This window comes from Nilaparvata lugens, chromosome 1 (genome assembly GCF_014356525.2).
Source record: "Nilaparvata lugens isolate BPH chromosome 1, ASM1435652v1, whole genome shotgun sequence".
In the NCBI taxonomy this organism is placed as follows: Eukaryota; Metazoa; Arthropoda; class Insecta; order Hemiptera; family Delphacidae; genus Nilaparvata; species Nilaparvata lugens.
The window spans coordinates 52,840,183-52,868,102 of NC_052504.1; the positions used below are offsets into that span (position 1 = coordinate 52,840,183).

Genomic DNA, 27,920 nt, shown 5'->3' on the forward strand with positions numbered 1-27,920 from the left:
TTAATGCTCTATAAGCTGATAATCAGCATGGATTTTTCCCGTCGATTTGTAAAACGTTATAAAAGCAAAAATAGAAACAATTTGGTGGCAAACGTGTTTTTTTTTTAAATGTCACACCTTCAAGAGCGGATATCTCGAAAACTAGTGGAGATATAAAAAAGTTGTAAAATAAAATATTGTAGGAATTATGTAAGCTTTAATTTGTTATATGACAGTCAAGTCCTTACGATACATAGTTTTCGAGTTTTATGCGAGAGACCAAAAAATGGTACCTTTAAACCACCCCCACTCCCTTAGCACAAGGGGTAGCGGTGGGGACTTTTGATATGTTTATCTCCTTACTACCCTAAACAGAACTGAGGGGTCAAAAAATGTCTTCCCAACTTTTCCCTCTATAACCTTTCCTTGACTGGACTAATATAGTAACATCTACTCATATATTCAACAATGAGCAGAAAATTTTGATCTGTCAGATTTTTATGTTTCATATGTTTCTTATATTAACTAAATGATCAAATATATCGCTGGCCACTGTATCAAAAACCACCAGTTCTGATCCTTCCATACCACGTTTAATAATCTATAATATACATCATTCGTAATTTTTAATAGGGTAGTTTTGAGTGAAATAAATTCAATGAAACTCAAAATAGTTTATAAGGCTTTATAAAATACAAAGAAAAATTAAATTATAAAGAATAATACCAAAAATACTTAGTCCATTCTGGTCTTCAAATGTTTGATTGTGACTTTATCCTTTTCTCTGTAACAAAACAAAAATATTTTGTAATAAAATAAAGCAGTAGATATGGTAATCCTAATCATTGAACATGACAAAATTGAACGTATGATGGTTTTTTAACGTTGCTTCAGTAACTAATTACGAACTTATGAAAATAATTCCAAATCTCAATAATAAAAACCTCATGAATAATAATGATGTGATGGAAGCAACTGGAATACAGAAGAATCGTTGAAGAAAAGAAGAAGGCTAAGGGTGGTTGCAGACGAACCACAATCGCATGTGGGATGTGGGACCGACATACCACAGAACAATACGACTAACGCAGAGTCTTTCACACAACATTTGAGAAAACGCTCATTAGTGCAACAGTAATGTTATGCAATCTATCAGGTTGTAGGTTACGTTTAGGTGATTTCATTATAGTGTTTTCATAGTGATAACATTTGTAGAAACAATATATTGTGGAATCTTTCCATAATTGATGTAAACTCCACTTAGACAATAGTACGCAGAAAATTGAGTTATTTTAGCACCCAACTAATAAATCTCATCACTGGTAACAGAATTAATATTTTTTCCCTGTGGGCAGGCGAAGGATGGGAGCGGAAGTCATAGACTGGATCGTTGAAAACTTTTTCTTTGGCATAAAAAATATTGTAATTTATTTTTCCACTATTAACTCCTTTGGTTTCTTTTTAGTTCCATGGTAGATTGATTTTGTTTTGCTCTCACTCAGCGAACAGGATTTTTCCTTTGCTGGGCGATGCCAATAGTGTAATATTTGAATGAATGAATTAAATTGGTTTGTTTGATTTATCTTTAAATTTGATCTCCCTATCGAATTATTCTAAGGAATTGATAGAATGATTTTATACTGTATCTACCTACTAAGTATGAATTGTAACATATTTATTAATTTTGCCTGTAAAAATTATTATTATAAACTTTGTGTTTATAAAAGTGCAGTTTGACAATTTAAAATAGTTTTTCAATTTTTAAAGTGAGTTTCAAAGCTCCACAATGTAGGTCTTGATTCAATTTCAACAATAAATCGATCCATGTCAAATTCTGACATTATGAATTACACAATAAAGTACCAATTACAATTTACCGAGTAATTATTTACCAAGCTATCTAATATAACCTACAAATTTGAGGTAAAATTCGAGGGAACACTATCACAGCGACTGCGATTGTGGTACAGAAGCTAGGGTAAGCGTGGTGCTCAAACCAGTGGTACCACAATCGCAAGGAAAAAACGCTACCACAGCGCGCAACGCCACGTGGAAGTATCAGTGCCAATGCCATGCCTGCCAATGCATTCCATATGCGCTGCGTGTGTGGTGCCTACCACAGAAGGAAAATAGTAGCTCCAACATCCCACATGCGATTGTGGTTCTTCTGCAACCGGCCTAAGGGTAGCTACACACACATCGATTTTTTTCGTACGATATTTTGCCGTCCTTATAAATGCTATTGGATTAAACAGATGATGTTTGTCAAGTTCCGATTAATCAGATAGAATTCATAAGGACGGCAAAATATCGTACGAACAAAAATCGATGTGTGTGTGCAGGGCTTTACTGGAAGGAATGTGCAGATAGTTTTCAGACAGTGAGATTTCTGGAAACTAATTAGGCAACTGAAGCATATGGCGGGAGCAAGTATTTCATTGGAAGATTAGGTTTAACAACTCAAGTCTTTGTTGTTATCCAATAGTGATGATTGATAGAGTTTTGCATCCTGAGCCCTATGTATATGAATCCTGTGACCTCGATGGCTGCTGCTATTCCTACCTTCCTCTATAGTATAGTGCCAGATTCTTGGGCGTTGTTTCCCTAAAAACAGTAGTCGCAGAAAGAATTCATAGGAGGAAGGATCTTGATCTCAGATTCAAGAAGAAACTACAGACCAATTTGGTAACCAACTCTGGTTTGAAGAACTATAATCCTGAACTATATGTGCATGATTACTTTCTAGACGCGCAGTTTCGAAAGGAGGAACTGGATAAGATGATTATTTATGTGAAGGATGACACGCCCCAGGTGAGGATAGAATCCCCTACAAATTTTACAAGAATGATTTAGTTGTATTCATGAACAGATTTTTGGACGTTTTCAATGGCTTCTACAACTTCTCTCAGGTTCCTTAGAACTTCCAGACATCAATTGTGTTCTCCAAATCTTCAAAAATGCTTCACATTTTAGAAGAATATCATTCAATAGTATGGAAGCAAAAATGTTCACAGGACTCATCTTGGAGAGACTGAAGATGTGGATCCATAATACCAGTATCCTGAATGATCAAGGCAGGTTTCAGAGATAACTACGCACCGGCAGATAACATCTTCAGTTAGATGGCCATTATTCAGCTAGCAGTTGAAAGACAAAAGGTCTATCCCTTGTTTGTGGATTTTTCTGCCGCGTTTGATAGTGTTGACAGGCAGGCGTTATTCTTCAAACTCAGAAATTGGTTTATCAACAAAGATGTTGAAGATTATTAAGATGATATACAGCAACTCATCAGCAAGGATATGGAGTTCTGAGATCTGCCTGATAGATTCTTCACAAAGGCAGGTGTCAAGCAAGGCTGTTTACTTGGACCAATTCTGTTTTACATCTTCCTGAATGACATAGAAGACAACATGAAAGGAGGCATAAGGTTGAATAATGTGTGCATTAGAATACTTGCCTATGCTGATGATATTGGTGTCAGATATACAGAATAAGTAGAATGATAATAGTACTAGAGGAGTATTGCAGAAAGTGGAACTTGCTAATTAACCTGGATAAGTAAAAAATTGTTATCTTCAGAAATGGTGGAAGGCATGAGAAGTGGAGAGGCCAATTGAGGTTGTCAAATCGTACAAGTATCTGGGAGTAAGATTGTGAACAAAGCTGTCATTGGCATCACATTTTAAAGAAAAATCACTCTCAGAAAAAATGGCTTCAAGTTTTTCCAAAACTATCCTTCTTGCAGTACAATTTTAATCCAAGCTAAAAATCTTCGATGCAATAGAAATTTCAGTAATTTCTTATACAGCAAAGGTGTAGGGAGATTGTCTTTTTTTCTTTAGGGCTACTTTTGAATATAAATAAAAATTACCCTTTTTAAATTATTTAGTCACGACATGTTTCGACTATTTATAATGCCATTGTCAAGTGAAAATAAAAAATGTCATTAAATAAATACTATTGCAATTCTATAACCCCATTTTTTGATAGAATCGTGCAAATTTATATCAAAATTTACAGTCTTAGTTTATAAAATCATATGAATATATGATCAAAAATAAGAAGCTTAGTTATCTTGCAATAGTCATTTTATTTATTTTCCAATGCCAATAATGGCATTATAGCCGAAACATGACGTGACTGAATAATTTAAAAAGGGTACTTGGATTTCAATTTGTATTTTTATTCAGAGAGATTCTATGATGTGGTTGAGAGTATACAGCGTTTATTTCTTAAGAATGGCTTTTGACTCCCATCATAAAGCTCAAATTATCCTTTGTTTTTGGAGACTAGAGCTGGTCCGAATTTCCTGCATACAATCAGGCTACACCTTCAGTTTGTGAAGAGAAGATATCTGTGAGTACTGCTGAAATCGATGATTCAAAGAAGACTAATTTCTATATGACGACTGAAGGATGACTTGTTTGGCATTTCATGAGAGGAGATAGCAGCAGGTAGATTGAACATCAATGAGACAATTGACAGGATTGGAAATAAACTACAAGATCAACAGATGCAGCAGGTCGCCATGAGCCAGCGGTACACCATTGCTCGAGAGATCCATCATTGGAATGATTACATTTCTGAAAATGTTAGCTTTTAAAACATCAAGTGGTTTTTCAAGACAAGAAATGAATTGATCCGACACAATATGAACTCATTCAATGGGGTCAAGCTCTGCTCATTATGCAGTAGATAGGAATAGGATATCACCATAGAGAAACAATAGCTTAAATAGATATCCCATGGTATAGGGCGTTTATATCGCAACTTTTACTGTTATCTCAAGCCGATAGTCCACGTAGATCTTTCCCTTGAAGCTGTGTGACGCTGATAATCTCTCATACCGTGCCGTTCACCCGGCCAAAACAGTAGAAATCTACAATAATCGATAGTAATCGACTTGAGATAACAGTAAAAGTTGCGACATAAACGCCCTATACCATGGGATATCTACTAACGCTATTGTTTCTCTATGATATCACGCATTTCATTGGAACATGTTCCATACTCGCCGAGTTCAGATAGCAACACTTTGGCAGGGCAGCATTGTCACGGGTAGAACTGAAGGACTACCTAAACGGAGATGAATGGCTGAAGGTGCTTACGGTCAATTCTAACACACTTACGGTGTTAGTGCATGGAAATACATACAATAATCAAACTCAGAGTTCAGTGGATAGTGAGTTGTCAACACTCAACTTAACAGTTGAATGAACACTTAATTAAAAAGAAAAAGTATTTGCAAAACAAGAAGATATCATTTTGTATAAAATTTAATCAAGACAAACCTCACCTGATGGTCGTTGACCAAGGGTTTACAGCTTGCATTTATAACTGTGAATATTTTTTTAGTTTAATTGGAAATGTAAAAATAAATGCTAATTATTCATTCATTCATTCATTAATTCAAACAACTGTAAACTCATCAGAAATAATTAACAACATTTCAAACAAACTTATATCAAATTGGTATTGATTTGTCTATGATAATTTATTTTCTCAATTATCAGTGATCATCATTTTGTCATTAATGATCATCATCACTAAGGGTTAACCCATAAATGCACCGTGTTACCATATGGTAACAGAAAACATGGGAACATTGGGATATTTTTCTAGCATTGTTAAGGTAACACTGTGATCATTTCTAATGGAAGGGGAAGATTGTGTTCTAGTCATTAGGTGGCATTTACTTACTCCAGTGTTCATCAGTATACCTTTGAAAATCAACGTTGAGGTTATGGCTGACATGCACAGGTAAGTTCATTTATATCTCTATTGTAATGAATATTATATCTCTATTGTAATGAATATTATAACTCTATGCAATTGATTATTGTTAACGAAGAATCAAAAACGCTAAGAAAAAAAATCCTGGCTGAATTACTCTAATTCTATGAATATTATAAGCATTTATATTAGGGGGTTACCATCAACTCATACCTATACCTTATACCTTACACCTTATTTATTCATTACTCATACTTGTAGGAACGAAGTACACACTCAATAACAAAGCAAAATCTCTTGCAGCTCTTACAACATTATTTGTATTAGAAATTTGGATTTTGAAATGAAAATTTTCAAATTTTGTTTCATTTGATAAAGTGATTTATAATGATAATAAATGCTGCATGACTAAACACATAGGACGTGTATTTATTGTCAGATAAATTTCATGATTCACCAAATAAAGTCAAGTGTGACATGAGATACATTGACTTTTTGGCGGTACGAAGTTCGCCGGGTAAGCTAGTAAGTTAATAAAAAATAAAATATTTCAGGAGTTGTTTCTAAGAACTGTATTAACGACCCATGTGAGAAAAAGTAAAAAAAAAAAAAATTGAAAAACCTGGGCGTTTAGGGTATAATTAGTAATCATTAGAAGTGACACCACGGCAGAGCATTGAGTCTAGAAATTTTATCTAAGAAATAACTGTAATAGTTGAATGATAAACTTCTTGTTCTTAAAATATCAGTCCAATTGAAATATCAGTCCAATATCAGTTCATTGTTTCCAAAAAATGAATATAACGGTATAAAGGAATTAAAGTGATTTGGCTATGTTGAATAGACTAGTACTGAAAAGAAAGTTTTATAGCTTAAACAATATTTTTACTACTCAAGCCTAGCGCACCCAGGTGCAAAACGTGTGATGGACACGGAACGACTGTCAATTACAACCATTTTACCACGGCCTAAAATGATGCAAATCCCGTTGCCGTCCCGCACTCTATTCGCACCGATGTGCGCAAGGTTTTGCTGAATATAGTGTTCCTGGTTACTTGTACAGTAGAACTTCGACATTTCGGACCTCTATAATTCGGTCCCTTGAAAAACCCCTCTATAATTCGTAGTAAAGCAATGTATTTCGGTCTTCTCCATAATTCGTAGTAAAACGAGCTCTGGCTAATCTTCGACCTCTAAAAATTTTAGTTTTGTCTGTGACAGCCCTCTATAATTCGTGTTTTCTGGATTTTTTTCAAATACACTATGAAATGGGAAGATATCAAGTGTAAATATCCTCCTCCTCCTCCTCCACCTCTTCCTTATCCTCAACCATAGTCTCTATAATTTGTAATAAACGCTTGATCCTTTCCACTACGAATTATGGAGGTTCTACTGTAATAGACAATTTAAAAAAATTTTGTGACAAACTCATATGCATGACTTGATTTATTTGACTATTCACAAGTTGATTATAGTTTGTATAAAATAAGTTGAGACTTGAAGTGAACATACGTGTTGCCAAATTGTGCCAAATTTCAATCTTCTCATGCAAGACTGGATATATTCAAACTGACAACTCAACATCGACTGAAAAAATATATGAGTCATATGAGCTTGCATGATAAGATTGAAATTTGGCAACACATATATTTTGTGTCGACTTATTTTATACAGAGTAAAGAAATTATTATTGAATTAATGAAATGATTGGTAAGATAGAGTGCTACTGACATGACATGGACAACAGCGCCCCAACCGGAGGACGCATCACGGTCGATGGCATTGACGAGCGCCTGCGATATGACCTCGAAGAGTGCGTCCGGCTCAAGGTCGGGCTGCCACAGCGACTCGCACATGCCGAACAGCTGATTGGTGCATGTGCCCTGCACGGCAAAGTCCTTGCACACGCTCGTCGAGCCCAGCACGTCCATTGTCGAAATGTACGGACTAAACGTTTTCGGCTCCAAACCAGCAACAATTGGCTCAATGAAGAACGGCCCGAATCTGCAATCGTCACATCAAGTCTCATATATGGTGACCAATAAAAATAATCAACAATGTCTTTTTCAATTAATAATTTAAACATTTTTAATGTTATACACACCAAAAAGGAAATGAATATCAATGTTAAAATTTCAAAGTTTCCAGTAGACTATCAGTAAATAATAATAGAAAAGTTTATAAAACTAAGTGCCGGTTGCAAGAAAGCCGGTTAAATTTTATTCGTCAAAAACGCCAAAAAGGAAATAAATATCAATGATAAAGTTTCGAAGTTTCCAGTGAACTAAGTAGTACCGGCTGCACGAGAGCCGGTTAAATTTTAATCGTGATTAATTTCACGAGAATTAATCAGAGAAGGCTTTATCAAAAGAACGCTTTTCTGATTGGTTCTCGTGGAATTAATAACGGTTAAAATTTAACTGGCTTTTGTGCAACCGGCACTTAGTTTATAAAGTTTTCTATTATGCTTCTCATTTATTAGGCCTATAAACTTCTATAAACCCCACTTATCATGCAGCGTTCCGATCCTTGCCATGTCCGATATTTGTGTTGGGTGGAGGGGTGGTTGTGGGACAGATCATATTATGACCAACATGTATGGCATGCACCATTCAAGGCCGTTGTCATCTGTGATCTCAAATAGGAAAGCTGCATAATAAGTGTGGCGGGGCTTTCACGGTTTGGAAAGGGGGAGGGAAGCCGGGGCCTCACCTGTCAGGCAGCGTTCCGATCCCATCACGGATGACAATGGCCTAGAATGGTGCATTATACACAAGTCTGTCATGGGGTCGATGTCAAACGAGGCAAACGACAGAAGAGTCCTGCGACAGTCGAGACCAGCGACGGTAGAGACCGGAGACATTCGAGGCCAGCGACGGTAGAGGACTCCTGAAAAAGTGGCCTCAAATGTCGCCTGCGTTAGGCGACAGTTGAGGCCACTTTAATTTTTGTACAGCCCCGACAGTCGAGACCTGCGACGGCAGAGGACTTCTGAAAAAGTGGCCTTAAATGTCGCCTGCGTTAGGCGACAGTTGAGGCCACTCTAATTTTTGTACAGCCCCGACAGTCGAGACCTGCGACGGCAGAGGACTCCTGAAAAAGAGGACTCCTCCAATTGAGTTTCGTCAACAAAGGTGGTCAAGTCATATACATTCCAGTACTTGGATGATGGTCCCTAAACATATTTTTAAGTAATGGGAATCCATTACTACTGCATTATGCCTCCTTCATTGACAAATCTAAATATTTATCTATCTTCTATCCATCTATAAGACGAGATGGTGTCTGTCTTTCTGTCTGTTTGTATGTGAGCTCATCACGCTTGAAATACTTGACTGATTAAGCTGTAATTCTTCACAAAGATGATCGTTCTGAAAATCCTTCAAGGATAAGCACTATCTACCTTCAAAGTTCATATGCTTTTTTTATGAAGGAAGTTTCCATTATTTAGTTTTCAACAAATCAGAAGTTATAATCATTATAAAATGTATTTTGTCTGGAATCGCAGTAGGATGTGTCCTCAACTGTCGCCTGCTGCAAGCGAGTCTCTAATTTTTGTACAGGCCCGACAGTCGAGACCAGCGACCATAGAGGACTGTAAAACAGTCCTCTACGGTCGTAGGTCTCGAATGTCGTCGGTCTCGACTGTCGCGCCCCCCTGTCATGTGATCTGTCTTACGGTGTTACGGCTAGGCTAACACCGTTCAGTTTTCCCAATAAAAACTACATAATACTGTAATTAACTGATTTCTTTTACTTTTTGCGTAGTTGAGAAGTTGATATTGTGGTAATTATTCATATTGAATGAAAAAGACTAAGAAATTGTCAAAAAACCACAGATTTATTGATAGTTTATTGATCAGTTTATCAGAGATTGACAATGCTGTAATAACCGAAACCGGTCTTTCTAAGTATCAATAAATCTGTGGTTTTTTGACAATTTCTTAGTCTTTTTCATTCAATCAACTAATTTATTATCCACTCATTTATTGATTCATAATGTAAAAAGTCTTCTGATAATTCCAGAACAGCGAAAATCAGTCTATAAGCGTCAAAAGTAGTTTAATTGTACTGAATAACGTCAAATGAAAGAACATTCAAAAAATCTACTACAAGAGTAGGTATAAAACATGAAACTTCAATGGCTAAAACTTTATTAATCTTAATAACAGTAAAACGCGTAATAAAATACAATTTGCAGTAGGTAAATAATTATAAGAGATCGATGATCAAGAATAAAATTAATAAAGAGATTACTTACTAAAAGAGATTGGTTAGACATATTTTTAAAACATTATTCAAATTAATAATTTTGAAGTTTTACAGTTCATTCATTCTACAGAACTAATAATGTGTCATCCACTATAGCTGACAATTATATTTATATCTACAATTTCTCTAACTTGAAACAGCTTAGATCCAATTTAAAAACTGAGATCCGGTTGCACTCAAGTCTGTTATATTTTAACTGTGGTAAGAACTAATTAAGTATGACTTCCGCTACTCTGGTTGATTCTTGCGACATTTAAGCCTTATTTAATCACCGTCAAACGGGCCTAAATAGCATAAAATGTATTTATAAGTGGCACTAGAATAAAAGATTTGGTTTCAAGGTATTACTTGTTGAAACTGCTTAACAGACACTTGTGTCTTAGTGAACTGCATCACTGGGAATTATATCGTTTTGGCACAGATAATAATGTAGTTGAATAACATACTTCAATTTAAAAATGAACCTAACTCAATTAAATGAATGAAATACTGAGATCTGCAGTTTAAAAGAAGATAGTGCTGATAACAGTGAAGTCTGGTTTTCATTAGTAGAGTTAGTGGTAGAGTTCCCTGGGCTAGTACTAACTATCTTGTCAAATCTCCCAATAATAACGTTCATGGTAGAGTAGAGTCATGGTAGAGTACTAGTTTCTAGTATAGTGTAGTGGGACAGCACCGTGATATGGTACTCTACCACTAGCCTTCCCCCACCACCGCTGCTCACTGTACTCTACCAGTACTGTGCTATTGAAAACAATCTCAAGCTAGTAGAGTAGAGTATTGACATTTTAAGGTTAGTTCTGTTCACTAGACAACACACTTTTCTCAATTATACTACTATCTGGCATACTAACTCTACTCTACTTACTTGGTCGAGTAACTGTTTTCACTATAATTGAGAATAGTAGGTAAAGTGTGTTGTCTAGTGAACAGAACTAACCTTAAATGTCAATACACTACTCTACTCTACTCTACTCTACTCTAGCTAGACTCTACTCTACTAGCTCGAGATTGTTTTCTTTAGCATAGTAGTGGAGTGAGTTTAGTAGAGTAGAGTGAGAAGCGGTAGTGGGGGAAGGCAAGTTGTAGAGTACTATCCCACGGTGCTATCCCACTTTACTCTCAAACCACTTATTCTTCTGTTGAAGAGTGTGGAGGTATTCACTCTCCCACCTCTTCCACAATCTCTGAGTGAAGCGATTAACCTTTTCCCAACGAGACAGTCTGTGCTCGTTGACATCACTCACGTCAATTTCAGGAACCGCCAACAGAGGGCGATGAACAAGGAAATGTCCGGGAGTCAGCGCCTCGTAGTCATCAGGAGATGAAGAGAGCGCATACAACGGTCTCGAATTGAGTATCGCCTCAATTTTCACCAACAGAGTGGAAAGCTCAACAATAGTTAGGACCGAATTTCCCACTTCACGAAACAAATGGAATTTCACATTTTTAATATTAGACTCACAGATTCCATTCATGAAAGGAGCATGTGGAATATTAAAACGAAATTGGATGCTTTTAGATGACATCGCATCACAGACGTTGGATTGATTTTCTGATGATCTGAGAAATTCAACAATTTCCTTCAATTGTCGCGCAGCACCTTTGAAATTCGTCCCTTGATCACAGAATATTTCTTTAGGCAATCCACGCCTAGAAACAAAACGATGGAGAGTGTTAATAAACTCTTCGGATGAAAGACTTGTAAGCACCTCAATGTGACAAGCTTTTGTTGCCAGACAGACAAACAGTGCAAAGTATGCCTTGTACGTACGAGCTTTGGGCCGAATACTCTCTTTGACAGTGAAAGGACCAGCTAGATCGACCGCAGCCTTCAGAAAGGGAGCACTGGGAACAACACGAGAGCTGGGAAGATCACCCATGACGGGAGCAACAGGAGTTGCATTGAATAAACGGCAACGAGTACAATTGAAAATCACATTTCTGATAACACTGTGTGCTCCAACAATCCAAAAATAACGCTGAATAAGAGCACGCACTATTCTTGGTCCAGCATGAAGATGAGAAATATGATAATACTCAATGAGGAGTTTAGTAAAATGACTATCTTTATGTATCAAACAAGGATGCTTGGCTTCATATCCTAAAGCACTATTTACCAATCTGCCACCAACACGAATCACACCATCACAATCCAAGAATACAGACAATTTTTGGAAACTCTTATCACAAGGTTTACCCTCTTTCAATAGGTCGAGTTCACGATTGAAATGACACTTTTGAACAATTTTAACACAATAAATTTGTGCACATTTCAACTCTTGAACACTAAGTGCGCCTGATTTACGACAGACACCACTAATTGATGCTTTACAGTTATTCACGAAACGTAAAACATAAGCACAGGAACGTAACAATCTCATGTATGAGGAGAAACGTGTTATCTGAATAACAGCAGTCTCTTCAGTGATATTCAAAACAACACCTTTATTTTGTTTCACATCAGGCAGAATTTCAGTAGCAGGGTAAGTCATAGATGACAACGGCCAACATGACAACGAATTAGAACACCACGTTGGAGCATTGAACCAATCTTGCGAATTGCACAAGTTTTGGGGAGAAATGCCTCTTGATCCAACGTCGGCAATATTGAAATCAGTAGCAATGTGATTCCAATCAGAAATATTAGTCAACTCTAATATTCTCACAACACGATTTGCAACAAACGTTTGCAACTTGTAAGGAGGTATATGCAACCAAGATAAAACAATAGTTGAATCACTGAACAGAAACGTAGATTGAAGATTGATTTTTTCCAGTGAAGGAAGGACTGAAACATACAATCGCGAAAGCAACAACGCAGCTTGAAGCTCTAATCGAGGAATAGACAGAGTTTTCAACGACGCAACTTTAGTTTTAGCTTTCAACAGGAAGCATTTCACCGTAGATTCTGACGACACAACTCTCAAGAAGATACAAGCACAGATTCCTTTCTGCGATGCGTCGGAAAACCCAAGTATTTGACAAGAAAAAGCATCACCATAAACGCATCGAGGAATTGAAATTGAACTTAGAGCAGGAAGCTCTCTCATCAGCTCGTTCCAGCATTCGTTGTAGTCAACAGGAATCGGCGTATCCCAATCGATGTCCAACTTCCACAGCTCTTGTAAAAAACATTTCATTTTGAATATTACTGGAGCTATAAAACCGAGAGGGTCATACAGACGCGCGATAACGGACAGAACAGTGCGCTTAGAGTTTTTCTTTTGAAACTCTGGAACGGAGACTTTAATATGAAAACAATCAGTAGTTGGGTTCCACATTATGCCAAGAACTTTCACATTTGAATTAGGCTCATCACTGATATGAAGTGGTACTTGAGTGTTTTCAGAACGAATCAAATCCAAGAACTCAGGAGAATTACTGCTCCATTTATTCAACTTGATATGAGCACAGTTTAGAAGATTACAAAGTTGTGATTTTATTTCACAGATTTCTTCCAACGAATTAGCACCTGTGAGAAAATCGTCGTGATATATATCATCACGAATAGCTGCTGCTGCCAACGGAAATTTATCTCCTTCATCTTTCGCCAGTTGAATGAGAGCACGTTGAGCAAGAAAACCAGACGGTTTCAAACCATATGTGATTGTTTTGAGCTCATAAACGACAATATCATCGGAAGGATCTTTACGAAACAATATGTGAAGGAAAGAACGATCTTCTTCATCAACGAGGATAGCACGATACATTTTCGTAACATCACACGTGAATACGAATGAGTGAAGTCTGAATCTAGTTAACACATCACATATGTCATTTAACAATTTTGGACCTGAATGAAGAACTTGATTCAACGAAATGTGACTCTTTTTAGCAGACCCATCAAATACAACACGAACCTTTGTTGTAGGTGATGACGGATTGAATACACAAAAATAAGGAATAAAATATTTACCTGGTTTTTTAGCAACTTCCATATGATCCAAAAGAAGATACTCTTCCATAAATGATACGCAATCAGATTTCAAACGAGCATCACGCAGCATACGACGCTCCAACGACAGAAAACGATTTAAAGCAACATCATGAGATTCATGAAACTTGAGTTGATTAGTGTCAACTTTGAAAGGGAGACGAACAACATATCTTCCTTCAGTATCACGCGTGTGAGTTTCAGCAAAATGTTTCTCACAAAACTCATCATCGGGACTAGGAAATTTATGATTAGGAATTTCTTCACTTTCCCAAAACTTATGAACCAAATTATTCAACGAGTTCTCAGAGGTGGGACACGTCATTAATGCAGTCAATGACTGATTAAGAAGACCGGAATGATTTGGAAATTCACCCAAAATAATGTCACCAAACACGGTAGGAATCACGCAAAACGAACACTCTTCACTAGATGAGACTTGACTATGATGACGTAATATTTTGTTGAATAACTGACATCCCAATAGAAGATCAACGGAACGTTGTTCATAGAACACAGGATCAGCAAGGTTGAATTTTTTCAACTCATTTTGCACTTTCGAACTGAGATAAATAGGGGGCAATGAACCAACTATTTTATCAATCACGTAAGCCTCAGCTTCTAGACGAGGGTGATTTGAGCCCTTAGGTTTCAACAAACATTTCACAACACCAGAAGAATTCCCTACACTCGAGGAATTCAAACCAGAGAAATTTTGATGACAATCATGAACAGATAAACCAAGTTTCATAACAAGATCTTTTGTGATGAAATTAGCAGTACTACCAGAATCAATCATTAAACGAACACCAATAAACGAACCAGATGAATTTTTAATAACTGCTTGAGCAGTACCTAGAACAACACTCGTTTTAGGAATTAAACTAACAATTGATGACTTATCAATAACATTATCAGTGATACCACAATGCTTAGAAGAATTTGAATTCTCAACAACATTCATAGTGCTATCAGTTTGAGTGATCGAATCAACGGATTTCGATTTCAAAGCAACTTTAGAGATGTTATCAGTAGACTTCTGATAACGAACAGGAGAATTCGAACGGCTATTATCACTACTACGAGGATAATGAAGTAATTTATTATGCATACGACCACAATAACACAACGATTTAGACTTGCATTGGTTTACAGCGTGAAATTTGGAGAAACAATTGAAACAGACTCTCAATGATTTAATAAATTCATTCCTAGCTTTTGGATCTCTTTTCAAGAAAGCAGGACATTTGAATAACGAATGATTCGTTGAGTTGCAAAATGAGCATTTTGTTTCAGCACTATCATTCAATTCACAAGTAACTGAGCTGCTTTTATTTCGAACGCTGTTATCAGCCTGAGTAGATAAGACAACCTTTTTCTGAAAAGACTTATTTTTCGGCTTTTCGATAGATTTTTGTTCATTAACAGACGGCACATCAGATGCAGATAATTGATAAGATCTAACTCTCTTATTCACGAAATCAATCAACTGTTGACAAGAAGGAAAGCTCTTATCAGCTACCTCGAGCTCAAACGATTCACGTGATATTTTGTCTAATTGACGAATAGCTAATGAGTACAAGATATAATCAGCCAAATCAGGAACTTTCAACGATTTCAGAGTGGTAATACTATCACCTACTTTAACAAGAAAATCTTGAAGCGATTGTAACGAAGGTTTAAATGGGATTGAACTAGTTTTCAAAATCTCATTTACGTAGTAGTTAGCTAGCACCCTATCACTTTCATAACGCTTGCATAGAGTTTTCCATGCCAAATCAAAATCACTACTTATCTGAAAAGATTTCACTACTCTGGCTGCTTCGCCTTTCAACAAATTATGCAAAATATGAGATTTATGAACAGGAGAATAATATTTATCATCCACAATCAATGATGAAAAGATATTTTTGAATCTAGGCCAGTCTGAAATATCAGAGCCATCAAACGGTTTTATTTCAGTTGGAGGTAATATCATGTTCAAACGGGGAGAATGAGAGGTTGAAGGTGAGGGTTCACTTTTCTCCTTCGGTTTCTCATTTTTCATTTGATTCAATTTATCACGAGCATTTATTATTGCACAGGATAAATTATCAATAACGGTAAGTGATTGATATTCAGGTTCTTTAGTAGGTTCAACTTGAATAGATAATTCATTGATTTCATCTAAGAGTGCAGAATATTCTTTCACAGTATTTTCAATAGATATGCTTCTTATCAAAAATTGAGATTGAATTTTAGGATCATTGATGTCCTTCAACAAGTCATAAGCTTGTTGAACACGGCTAAACAAAGTTTCTTTCTTCTTCACACGAATAGTAAGCAAGGCTTGTGGGCTTGCCATTGTAACTAAGTAACTGATTAGATAAACAAGGAGATTTGGAAAGGAACTTTGTAACTGGATTTAACATGGATATCAGTGCATGTATCAACAAGTAACTCTACTATTAACGAATTGAAATTTAAATTGAAAAATAAATCTCTTGGAAATAGAACATATCCCAGGCCTGGTGGACCATGTGGTAATCCCGTCCTGTCCCCAAACCTATGGATTGGGGTACAGTTAAGATTTAATTCACGAAAACGTCGACAACCCCAAAAGTAAGTCTTTAATTTGCACTAACCTTGGAACTGGCGAGGAAGTGGACTGTATCTCGTGTGTAGAAGTTACTGCTGACGATATCCTGTCTTTATGCGTAGGCCTATATGATATTGCACATATATCACGAAACGAAACGAGGTAATTGCGTTCAGCTCGAACGCCACGGAACGGAACGAAAAACGATGTTGACTTCTCGACAACGCTTCTTGAAGTGGTGGGTGGAAAGATAAACGGGAAGGATGAAGGAGGGGTGAGGGAGAGAGGTTATCTTGCCTCTTTGGTAGTGGGGGAAGGCAAGTTGTAGAGTACTATCCCACGGTGCTATCCCACTTTACTCTACTAAAAACTAGTACTCTACTCTCTACCATGAACGTTTTCATTGGGAGAGTTCACAAGATAAATAGTACTTGCCCAGGGAACTCTACCACTAACTCTACCACTAACTCTACTAATGAAAACTCTACTAATGAAAAACCATGCTTTAGTGAGGGAATAAAAGCATAATATCTCAAAAATGACAATTCTATTAGGAAATGGAAAAGAGCGCGTTTCAATAATCAATTCAGTAATTCAGTAGTCTCCATCCATGACCAGCACTTGCTGGATAGATTGCCTCATAAAAAATATAAAACTTAAAACTTGATAACTAGACTGAAATCAAGATGGGAGGCCAGTAATAAATCTCAGAAAACATTGGATTGACTCTTCATCCAGGGAGTAGAGAGCCAGACTCACAAGCTTCTCACGAAGTGCCTTCTTGAAGATGTTTTCCTCCTGTTCACGGAAATACACCGGCATCCTGTTGTAAATCTTAAGTGCACGGACATGGAAGCTATTATGAGATCGAGTCAGTCTGGCCTGAGGCAAGTTGATGTCATTCCTCCTCCTTGTGAAGTGGCTATATACATGTCCTCTCTGCTGAAAGGTATGATGTTCTCTTGAGAATCAAGTTATATTGGAAAGAAATAATGGGAAAAATGTACTGTTCAATACATCCAATAAAGCTCGAATCAATGAAGCATTTGAATAATTTATATCCAAAGAAATAAGGTCATGTTCGGAATACTAGCTATCAATGCCCACATATTCAATTAATATACCAGCAGCTTACCTTCTTTCATATAACATATTTGACATCATATTCGTAAATATTTCTGGGCTCATTATACGACCTTCTCTGAGTTCATATAGATTCTGCCTGAACTTCAACTTGGACTGAACAGTTTTTACGTCAGTCGCCAATCCGACCATTCCCAAGTAGAGATGAGGTCCCATTTCGAATATTTTCTGTAAATGAGAAGTACGGATGAATTAATCACTCATGTTGGGAAAATTCCTAAGTAATCAGTAATAAGAAGAATTACTGTGTAGATTTTGAAATTTATACTTTCTCCTCAGCCTACTCAAAACTCGAACATAAATCTAGCAGTATAGTATATTATGCCCAACCCATATTTCAAGTTTAGACCTTGGACCAATTTACAAAGGAATTCGGAGGGAAAGTTTTAAACACGATTTTTGACTTAGCAGCTTTGTTGCAACCGTTGGGAGGTGAGCATATCAAAAGTACCCATCCCTTCCTCTTGTGTTAGATGCAACTTTTTGTTCACACGCTTATATTTTGGGAAAAATGCTTTCAGACGACATGTAACTATCCAATGAATGTTGATTAATTATCTACAATTTGCTTGATATTTCCAACAGTTTCCGAGATATTTGCTCTTGAATGTGTGAAATTGTTAAAATAACATGTTTTAATCTAATTTTTGCTATTTCAGGGCTTATAACTCTCCAACATGTCATCGTGGAAATGAATGCTTATCGTAAGTTTGTAGAGTATTAAATTGTCTTTAATCGAATATATTATTTTACTATTTCGAGTTTTCCTTTCATTGTTATATTAGCTGTATTGTGGTAGGTTCTGGGCCCTTATTTCAGTTTTAAAATGTCTTATACATTTTTACAATGGCATAAACTTTACGTTGACCTGAGTAATAAACTTCCTTGCTCTTTCAACCATGCTAAATCATGGTATTTATCAAATAAGCTCAAAATTAATGAGAGAAAAACTGAAAGGATAATGTTTTCATTGGGACATAACTTAAATATGGAGAATACTAAACCGGTTAGATTGCTGGGTGTAGTCCTTGACAGTAGGCCTAAGCTTAGTAAATGATCTACATTTAAAATAAATAACATGTAAATAATCTACTTAAAAAACTAGCAAGGGTAGCTTACCTTCTTACACGAATTAGAATGAGGGATAACTGTTCAACGTGCAAGAGAGTTTTATTTGGCACAAAATGGCAATAAGAGCAATCCAGGGCCTCCCCCAACAAGACTCACGTAAACTAAACTTCATACAATTTGATACGATATCATTATTTCACCTTCATTGTTATTTTTTATATTACAACTTGATTCGTATTGAAAGAACGTTACATGAAACATAATGAATGTCCTGGTTACAATACAAGAGGTAACGATAAGATTGTAACTTCTACCATCAGACTAATTAACAGCCTTAAAATGTGTTGTGTATCATTAGTATTGTTGTTATAATAAGCCATTGAAAACAAGAAAGATGTTACTTCACAAATTAAAAAGAGCATACAAATTGTATTGAAAACCCCCTTTATATTTGGTTGAAGAATTTATTAATAGTGAAATTCTTTGATATACCACCATTGTTGTTTTATTGTATCCAATTTTAATTACTTTGATTCTATAGTTAAAATAATAATGCATTGTGACATGGCCTAAATGCACTATAACTTACTTGTATTTATTGGTCACTAAAGTGATCAGAATGGATTCAATTAAAAGTATTCATACATTTGCTACATTAACATAATTAATAACTTGTTTACCTGACAATTCGTGGTCAAAGTCTGCAATTGAACTCCAAACCTTTTATCAGAAGCAATAGCAACACAGTCTTTGCCAGTCATGGCAACTAATGCACCTCCATTATAAGAAAGGATAGACTGAAACATGAAAAATATCAGAGTATTACCAATCATGAATTTCTAACAATCTTCAAACTATAACAGTAAAAATATAAATTATAAGTTTGAGGCTGCAAGCTAAATCAAATCAAATCTGAAGCACATTAATTCAATTTAGTGGCTAATGGAGATTTTTATATTTTTCAATGTCTTATTTTTAATAATTTGTATTGTGTAATTTGTCTAGTCGGCTGACATTGATTTCAACTAACTTAACCATAACTCACAATATTATGGATGGTACTTTTTCTATCTAGGCTAAATCAATTGATACGGTACCTGTAATGTTGCATGCAGCGGAGGCCCGCATAAGCAAACATACTCTCTCACCATACTCATTTTTATAACAGAGTGCGCAAACTTAGGTTAACAGATTAGTAGACAATAAACACGGTGATTTAACTCAATAACTAGGCTAGAGGATAATCTATTTTAAGCTGGAAATATATTGTTTAATAATATCATCTTTATTTTTAATTGTGCGAATAATCTCTTTCAAAGCCCGCATGGAGCATTCCGCACTATTTTTAAAGAACTACAAATTCTTTCAATAAGAAATTTTGCATTCTTCAAATAAGAAAACAAAACATCTATAAAACACTGTGCCGTAACTTTTTTGATAAAAGTGGATAGATGCAGTTGATGGATACTTGCAGGGTTGGAACAAATCAACTAAATGTGCAGGTATCAAGTCGAATCTATTCAGATTTTGTTGTCTATCTTGCACCGATTTTCGGTTATGATAAGAAATCATGAAAGATTTAATAAGTAAAATTAGTTGAGAGATGACAATATGATAGTTGTCGAAATTAAGTTAATATAAAAGAAATTGTAAAATCATGAAGGATTTGGGATAACTGTTTGAGTCAATAGAATAGTCACTCATTAAACCGGGAATAAAGAAATTTTTAACTTTACAATGAATAGAATAATCTGAAAACTATATTTAATGGTGAATGATCAAAATCATAATAAGTCACAAGTGTAAAATCTGTCACTGCATCATTGCATCAGAGCTCAATTGAATGACATGCATTTTTTCATTTATCTATAATATTATAGTGCATTGTCTCAACATAATAAAATAATAATGATTATATTTGTAATAATTAATTTTATTGAAATAATGATCTATCATTATGTGCTTGTTAGATGACATTATGTATTTTAAAAAAACTACCCGTACAATAGGCTACTTAAAAATTATTTTATAATTTACAAAGCAAAGCAAACGGCAACATAAATGCAAGAATTGATGTTGCAAGTAGCCTAATTGTCAGAATCATTATTTTCTTATTGATTCATTCACCAGTGATTTCATCAATGGGAATTTTAAAACACTGAACACTACATGTTTAAGAAAGCTTTGGGAGAATATTGTTTTCGTGAATAAAATACTATTAATTAAGTCATTAAACCGTGATTAAGGCAATTTGTTTAACCTCAAAATATACTACTACTACCCAAACTTTGAAAAATAAATTCTTACCATCTTTCTCAACTAATCTTCACTCTTAAAATTTGAACTTATTATATTTGATATTTTATGAAAATTTAGATTTGAATAAGAAAATAAATGTTGAATATTTAAAAACTTCCAATGCAGAATGACACAAAAACAACTAAACACAAAGTTGCTGAAACACGGTCAATGCTAGCTTGATAACTTAAGCGAGCTCATCAACGCAAGGAATCAATTGAATAAGAATCGATATTATTAATTCATGAGACATTGTAATCACAAATTTATTCTAGAGATAATTAATTTTATATAATTATTTCATATTCTGTGAAGTAAGTCTTGTATATTGAAAATAATTTTTTTCACGAGCGACTTGATAGATCTAACGACCATCTTATAACGCGGGCTTTCTAATTTGAAGGCAAAATAATAATAATTACATTTTCAAGATTATTAAATACTAGCCGTCAGGCTCGCTTCGCTCGCCATATCCGTCTAGCCAGGGGGCTCCGCCCCCTGGACCCCCGACTGGTTCGTCCAAGAATAAGATCAGCAGGCTCGCTTCGCTCGCCTGCATTTTTCATTTGAGCATTTTTATCATATGTTAGAACAATCCAGTCGGGGGTCCAGACTAAACGTCTGGCTAAACGGATATGGCGAGCGGAGCGAGCCTGACGGCTAGTAATATAATATTCCCAGGATTGAAGTAGCAGTGCCCAATCAATTTTTCCGCGATAAATGCATTTAAATCTTCAACTTGGTGCCAACCTAACAAAGTCAACTCAACTTAATGCCAACCTGACAAAATTATTAATTTAGTTGCCAGTTAACAACTGTTTCGAAGAGGTACTCTATCTAGATTAAAGTTCTATAGTAACATATGATATGGAAGTTAACAACTGTTTCGAAGAGGTACTCTATCTAGATTAAAGTTCTATAGTAACATATGATATGGAAATTTCAATTATAATTAAGAGATTGGGAGAAGAAGAATATACATGCTAAAAGACGAACTTTAAACCCTTAAAAACAACCCTTAGAGTTAAAATATTGCCAAAAGATTTCTTAAGCTGTGTTTTCGTAACGGGCAGAAGCAGAATCGATTGCAGCGCACCCAGGCGGGCAGAAACAGTAACATTCAAAGAACTAGTTCTTTGACATGAATTTTGCTTTATGTGTTATGGGTAATGAACTTTTTGGGTTGTCCAAAAGGTAATTCTGAAATGATTATTGGAGATTTAATTCAATAAAGTGAATTAATTGCTTTTTAAAACTCAGATAACTTTTCCACAATTATTAGTTACTTCAATAATTATGCAAAATTCTATGCTTTATAGGCATGTCAATCTAAGAGTTAACTTTTCATTTCCTATGCTTGAAATTTGTAAGGGTAAATTATTTGAAGTAACTGATTGTATTTCATTATTAATAAGATATTATTTTATTAACTAGAAGCATTCTATTATTAATAAGTTATTATTATAATTATTTTATTAACTAGAATCAATTGCCTTCAGAGTCAATGCATGTTCTTTGAATCACATCGTTTATAGGTAGGCCTACCTACTATGAGTACCGTATTCAACTTCAAAGGCCTATTGAAGCTCTATCGAAAAAAAATCAATAAATAAATAATAAATAAGTGCTTTAATTTTGGCATTTTTGGAATCTATGGGATATATTACACCAAGGGATATCAATATTGTAAACGTTTTTTAGGCAATTTTATTTTAGCAGTCCCCTTTTTGATCATTGGATGGGTACGGTCCCGGCTGATATACAATCATGTATAAGAATCGTGAGGCCAATTGACTGCCTAAATCAATATGCCTTCTCAGGCAATGTTCAATTAGGGACTCCTCACCAGTAAAAGCTATACGAATATTGGAAATTATTATTATTATAGATTAACACATATGACATGTACAAAGTGTATTCAAACAGGCGAACTAATTCTAATAATTATTGTTGAGATAACTATATCTTGCTTTAATAAACGAGTTCTGTTATGGTACTTTAAATAACACATAGCCTATTTTAAAATGGATGAATATTTATTAATTATAGAAGGTAACTAGTACCCTTGTGATATTCCAAAATGAAACATGATTAGTTTCGACATTTTCAATAAGGACTCTCTTGACAATGACATAATTAGAAACTGGTCATGCTTATTTTGAATATTTTAGGGTAGGCCTACTAGTTATTTTCTACAATTAACCATTAAAGTTGCCCTATTAAAATTAATACTTTATTAGGGTATTAATTAGAATTAGAGTAGCCTTTCAAACTCCTTATTCACTATAATGTTCTAAAAGCTTATCAATTTTAATCAAAACCTTGGAAATATAGCCTAGAAGGTAGAATTGAAAGTGATTATATTTGATGTGGCTTGGAACATCATATTTTCAACTTTTGCTTAAGTTATTTTTCATATTCAAAGAATTATTACCCCTTCAATGCAGTAAATAAGTACTATTACTTAATTCTTAATACAATACATAATAATTGTGATACCCTATTTTATATCCAATTCAAGTCTATTATTTAACTACGTGTTACCTATAGCATTTGCCAGTCAGCAATGTTAAATAATTTTATTAGTTCCAAAAAAGCAGAAGACATACAGAACCAATAAAGTTGTTAATAAGAGTTCGATGCTTTTGGGTTAAATATAGTTTTAAAAATCCCTCAAGTATAAACAATTAAAACATATTTTATTAATTTCATGTCACTTGCTGTTCTTCAAAACTACCTGAATTGAAGCAGTTAGCAGGAGCGATCAGAAAAAGAAGATATTATAAATAACATGAAATAAACACATCAAGATGTACTGAAAAAATGAATATATTTATTAGATTAGTCCATCTCTTTCTTCTGTAGGCTACTACATCATACATGAATCATATCCATGGAATATTATCCATAGTTGATTTTCTTTGTCATCCTCTACTTCTGGCTGGTACATCACTAGGCCTGAAATCAAAAAGTTATAGATAATTTATTATTCATTATAAAAAAAAACTTTGCAAAGTGAATTCTGAAATTGATTGTAATCTGTATAAGTTTTTAATTATATTTCTTGGGAAGGAACCCCCAATAATGACAAAGTAATATTATATGAGAAATTCCAATAAACCAACATTCAGTTGAATTATTATTAGCATCAATCTGTTAGTTGTGTAATTCTGAATGATTGAATAAATAAATCTCCATGCAGGAATTGGGATTAATCAGTGTGCCCCTAGGTCAAAAGAACTTGTTGGTGAACAATATATTTTTGGATACCATGAACAATTATTTATTTATTTCTGTGGTCAGTAGGCCTACTTCTCGACCGTTTGGTTTACTTAACTCTTCCAAAATGTACTGCATAAAGTAATTTTTAGTTCTACATTTAGAGAAACAAGTTTAATGAAACAAATGGAAATAATCAATAAATTAATTGCTTAATCTGAAATGATGATTATCTACAACATTATAAGTAGAACTAAGTGATTTGAAAATGAATACCAAACTGCAAATACATAAATCTCTCTCAGAACAATGTGGGTATTTCATCCATGAATTTAATCATAAATTTTAAAAGGTGGAATGACTGTCATTAAAAGCTATTATTCAGTGTTTTCTACCAGCACTTGCTGGGTGAATTTTTGAAGTCATCTATTCATAGTTCTAATGTATGGTCATTTATAAAGTCATCATCCACTCAAGATCAAGATGGACAGTTGAGAAGAGTGTTTTAAAAACAATTTTAACATCAAATTATTGATGTAATGTTATCACATTATTAGATAATGTTACATAAATTATTTCTTTATGGAAGGAATCCCAAATATTATGAATAACTCTATTCCCTGAATGATAAGTGAATACATTGTTTTTTAAGCACTCTTCTCAACTGTCCATCTTGATCTCATGTGGTTTCAGGTAGTTTCGAAATATTAAGATTTCCTGTAAGCTATTAATGATTTCAAAATTCAGTCAGTTTTTCTATTATTTTAGTCACGTACCATAGTTAAATCTTACTATTTGAATATCTACCATCAAATCGATAATAAAACATTGAAGTGGATAAACCTTTTTAAAAAATGGGAAACTGTATAAAATGACATCGCCTATATAAAGTTTAAAAAATGAGTGGAATTTTATCTTACCTAACTAACTTATTCTAAGTATAGGTTCCAAAGAATTGTTCCATCCTGGTCAACAAAAAAGAATTCATATGCATTTCCTTTGAGCACATTCTCTTCAATATTTTGTTTGTAAATGGTACCTGAAAAAAGAAACATAATCTTTCAGCATATTCATTTTGGAGATAATGTGAAGTTAATCATCAATGATAAGACATAGTTTGGACTTTGAATAAATTAGAAGTGAACTGGGCCTCAATAAACTATTTACATTAGATATAAATACTATAAGTATATACTTACATTCATAGCACATAACAGAAAACACTTTAAAGTTTTATAATATAAATTAAAACAGGTGACACACGACATAGATAGATTAAAAACACTGAAAAACTTACATTACACTCTCTGCTCGGTTGAGAAAGGGGACACAGTTCCTTAAAAATTTCCGATTATAATGTAAGTTTTTCAGTGTTTTTAATCTATCTATGTTGTGTGTCTCCTGTTTTAATTTATACTATTCACATTGATATACCTGGCATCACGCAATATATCGATCAATAGAGCATGAATAAGTTTTTCAAATACATTACTATTGTAGTTTAAATGAGTTTGGTAGCAATGGTCAACCAGAAAAATAGTACCTATTTTATATTTTTCCAATGGCAGTTTTTCAATATTCCGGATGTTACCATCAAAGAATTTTATACATGAACTTTATGGGATACTGTTTTTCTTCATGTGAAATTGTGTTTTTTGCACCTAAGACTTAATTTTCTCATTAATTTAATAAGCTTTATCAAATTCTCCTGTTGTTGATATATATGTTTTGTGTGCTTGTTTTTCTGACGAACCAATTGCTACTTATAGCTTACAAGGTAATAAAGATCATTTATTCATTAACCATAACTCACAATATTATGGATGGTACTTTTTCTATCTAGGCTAATTCAATTGATACGGTACCTGTAATATTGCATGCAGCATGGGCCTATATGTTGTAACAGCATATATATATAATGATGAATGTCTTTAAGTTTTGTTTTCTGTGGAGGCCCGCATAAGCAAACATACTCTCTCACCATACTCATTTTTATAACAGAGTGCGCAAACTTAGGTTATTAGTAGACAATAAACACGGTGATTTAACTCAATAACTAGGCTAGAGGATAATCTATTTTAAGCTGGAAATATATTGTTTAATAATATCATCTTTATTTTTAATTGTGCGAATAATCTCTTTCAAAGCCCGCATGGAGCATTCCGCACTATTTTTAAAGAACTACAAATTCTTTCAATAAGAAATTTTGCATTCTTCAAATAAGAAAACAAAACATCTATAAAACACTGTGCCGTAACTTTTTTGATAAAAGTGGATAGATGCAGTTGATGGATACTTGCAGGGTTGGAACAAATCAACTAAATGTGCAGGTATCAAGTCGAATCTATTCTGATTTTGTTGTCTTGCACCGATTTTCGGTTATGATAAGAAATCATGAAAAATTTAATAAGTAAAATTAGTTGAGAGATGACAATATGATAGTTGTCGAAATTAAGTTAATATAAAAGAAATTGTAAAATCATGAAGGATTTGGGATAACTGTTTGAGTGAATAGAATAGTCACTCATTAAACCGGGAATAAAGAAATTTTAAACTACAATGAATAGAATAATCTGAAAACTATATTTAATGATGAATGATCAAAATCATAATAAGTCACAAGTGTAAAATCTGTCACTGCATCATTGCATCAGAGCTCAATTGAATGACATGCATTTTTTCATTTATCTATAATATTAAAGTGCATTGTCTCAACATAATAAAATAATAATGATTATATTTGTAATAATTAATTTTATTGAAATAATGATCTATCATTATGTGCTTGTTGGATGACATTATGTATTTAAATAAAACTACCCGTACAATAGGCTACTTAAAAATTATTTTATAAATTACAAAGCAAAGCAAACGGCAACATAAATGCAAGAATTGATGTTGCAAGTAGCCTAATTGTCAGAATCATTTCTTATTGATTCATTCACCAGTGATTTCATCAATGGGAATATAAAACACTGAACACTACATGTTTAAGAAAGCTTTGGGAGAATATTGTTTTCGTGAATAAAATACTATTAATTTAGACATTAAACCGGGATTAAGGCAATTTGTTTAACCTCAAAATATACTACTACTACCCAAACTTTGAAAAATAAATTCTTACCATCTTTCTCAACTAATCTTCACTCTTAAAATTTGAATTTATTATATTTGATATTTTATGAAAATTTAGATTTGAATAAGAAAATAAATGTTGAAATATTTAAAAACTTCCAATGCAGAATGACACAAAATACAACTAAACACAAAGTTGCTGAAACACGGTCAATGCTAGCTTGATAACTTAAGCGAGCTCATCAACACAAGGAATTAATTGTATAGGAATCGATATTATTAATTCATGAGACATTGTAATCACAAATTTATTTTAGAGATAATTAATTTCATATAATTATTTCATATTCTGTGAAGTAAGTCTCGTATATTGAAAATAATTTTTTCACGAGCGACTTGATAGATCTAACGACTATCTTATAACGCGGGCTTTCTAATTTGAAGGCAAAATAATAATAATTATTATTTTCAAGATTATTAAATATATCTGATTTATACCTATAGTTTGCTCTCTTGGTTGATCTCGTCTTGATCTCCTCTATCGATCTATGTAGGTCTCAATGCTAGATTCCGCGGCCCATATACTAAAGTGCAGTCCTTATCTTTTTCAATAGA

At 34.2% G+C, this 27,920-nt stretch overlaps 1 protein-coding gene across 2 annotated transcripts; it reads right to left on the reverse strand.

Annotated features, from left to right (window-relative positions):
- Positions 1-638: 638 nt before the first annotated feature.
- On the reverse strand, positions 639-27,536 carry LOC111044087 (proteasome subunit beta type-3). Of its 2 annotated transcripts, none has more exons than XM_039436390.1 (5): positions 27,355-27,536; positions 19,394-19,510; positions 17,635-17,810; positions 7,444-7,716; positions 639-763 (listed from the first exon to the last, which is right to left on the reverse strand). In XM_039436390.1, the coding sequence occupies exons 1-5, from the start codon at positions 27,355-27,357 to the stop codon at positions 715-717; spliced, it is 618 nt and encodes a 205-aa protein (XP_039292324.1). In that variant the 5' UTR covers positions 27,358-27,536; the 3' UTR covers positions 639-714. The 2 variants fall into 2 exon arrangements, with proteins under 2 accessions (XP_039292324.1, XP_022184843.1); XM_022329151.2 differs by lacking the exon at positions 27,355-27,536 and adding an exon at positions 21,021-21,210.
- Between the last annotated feature and the right edge of the window lie 384 nt (positions 27,537-27,920).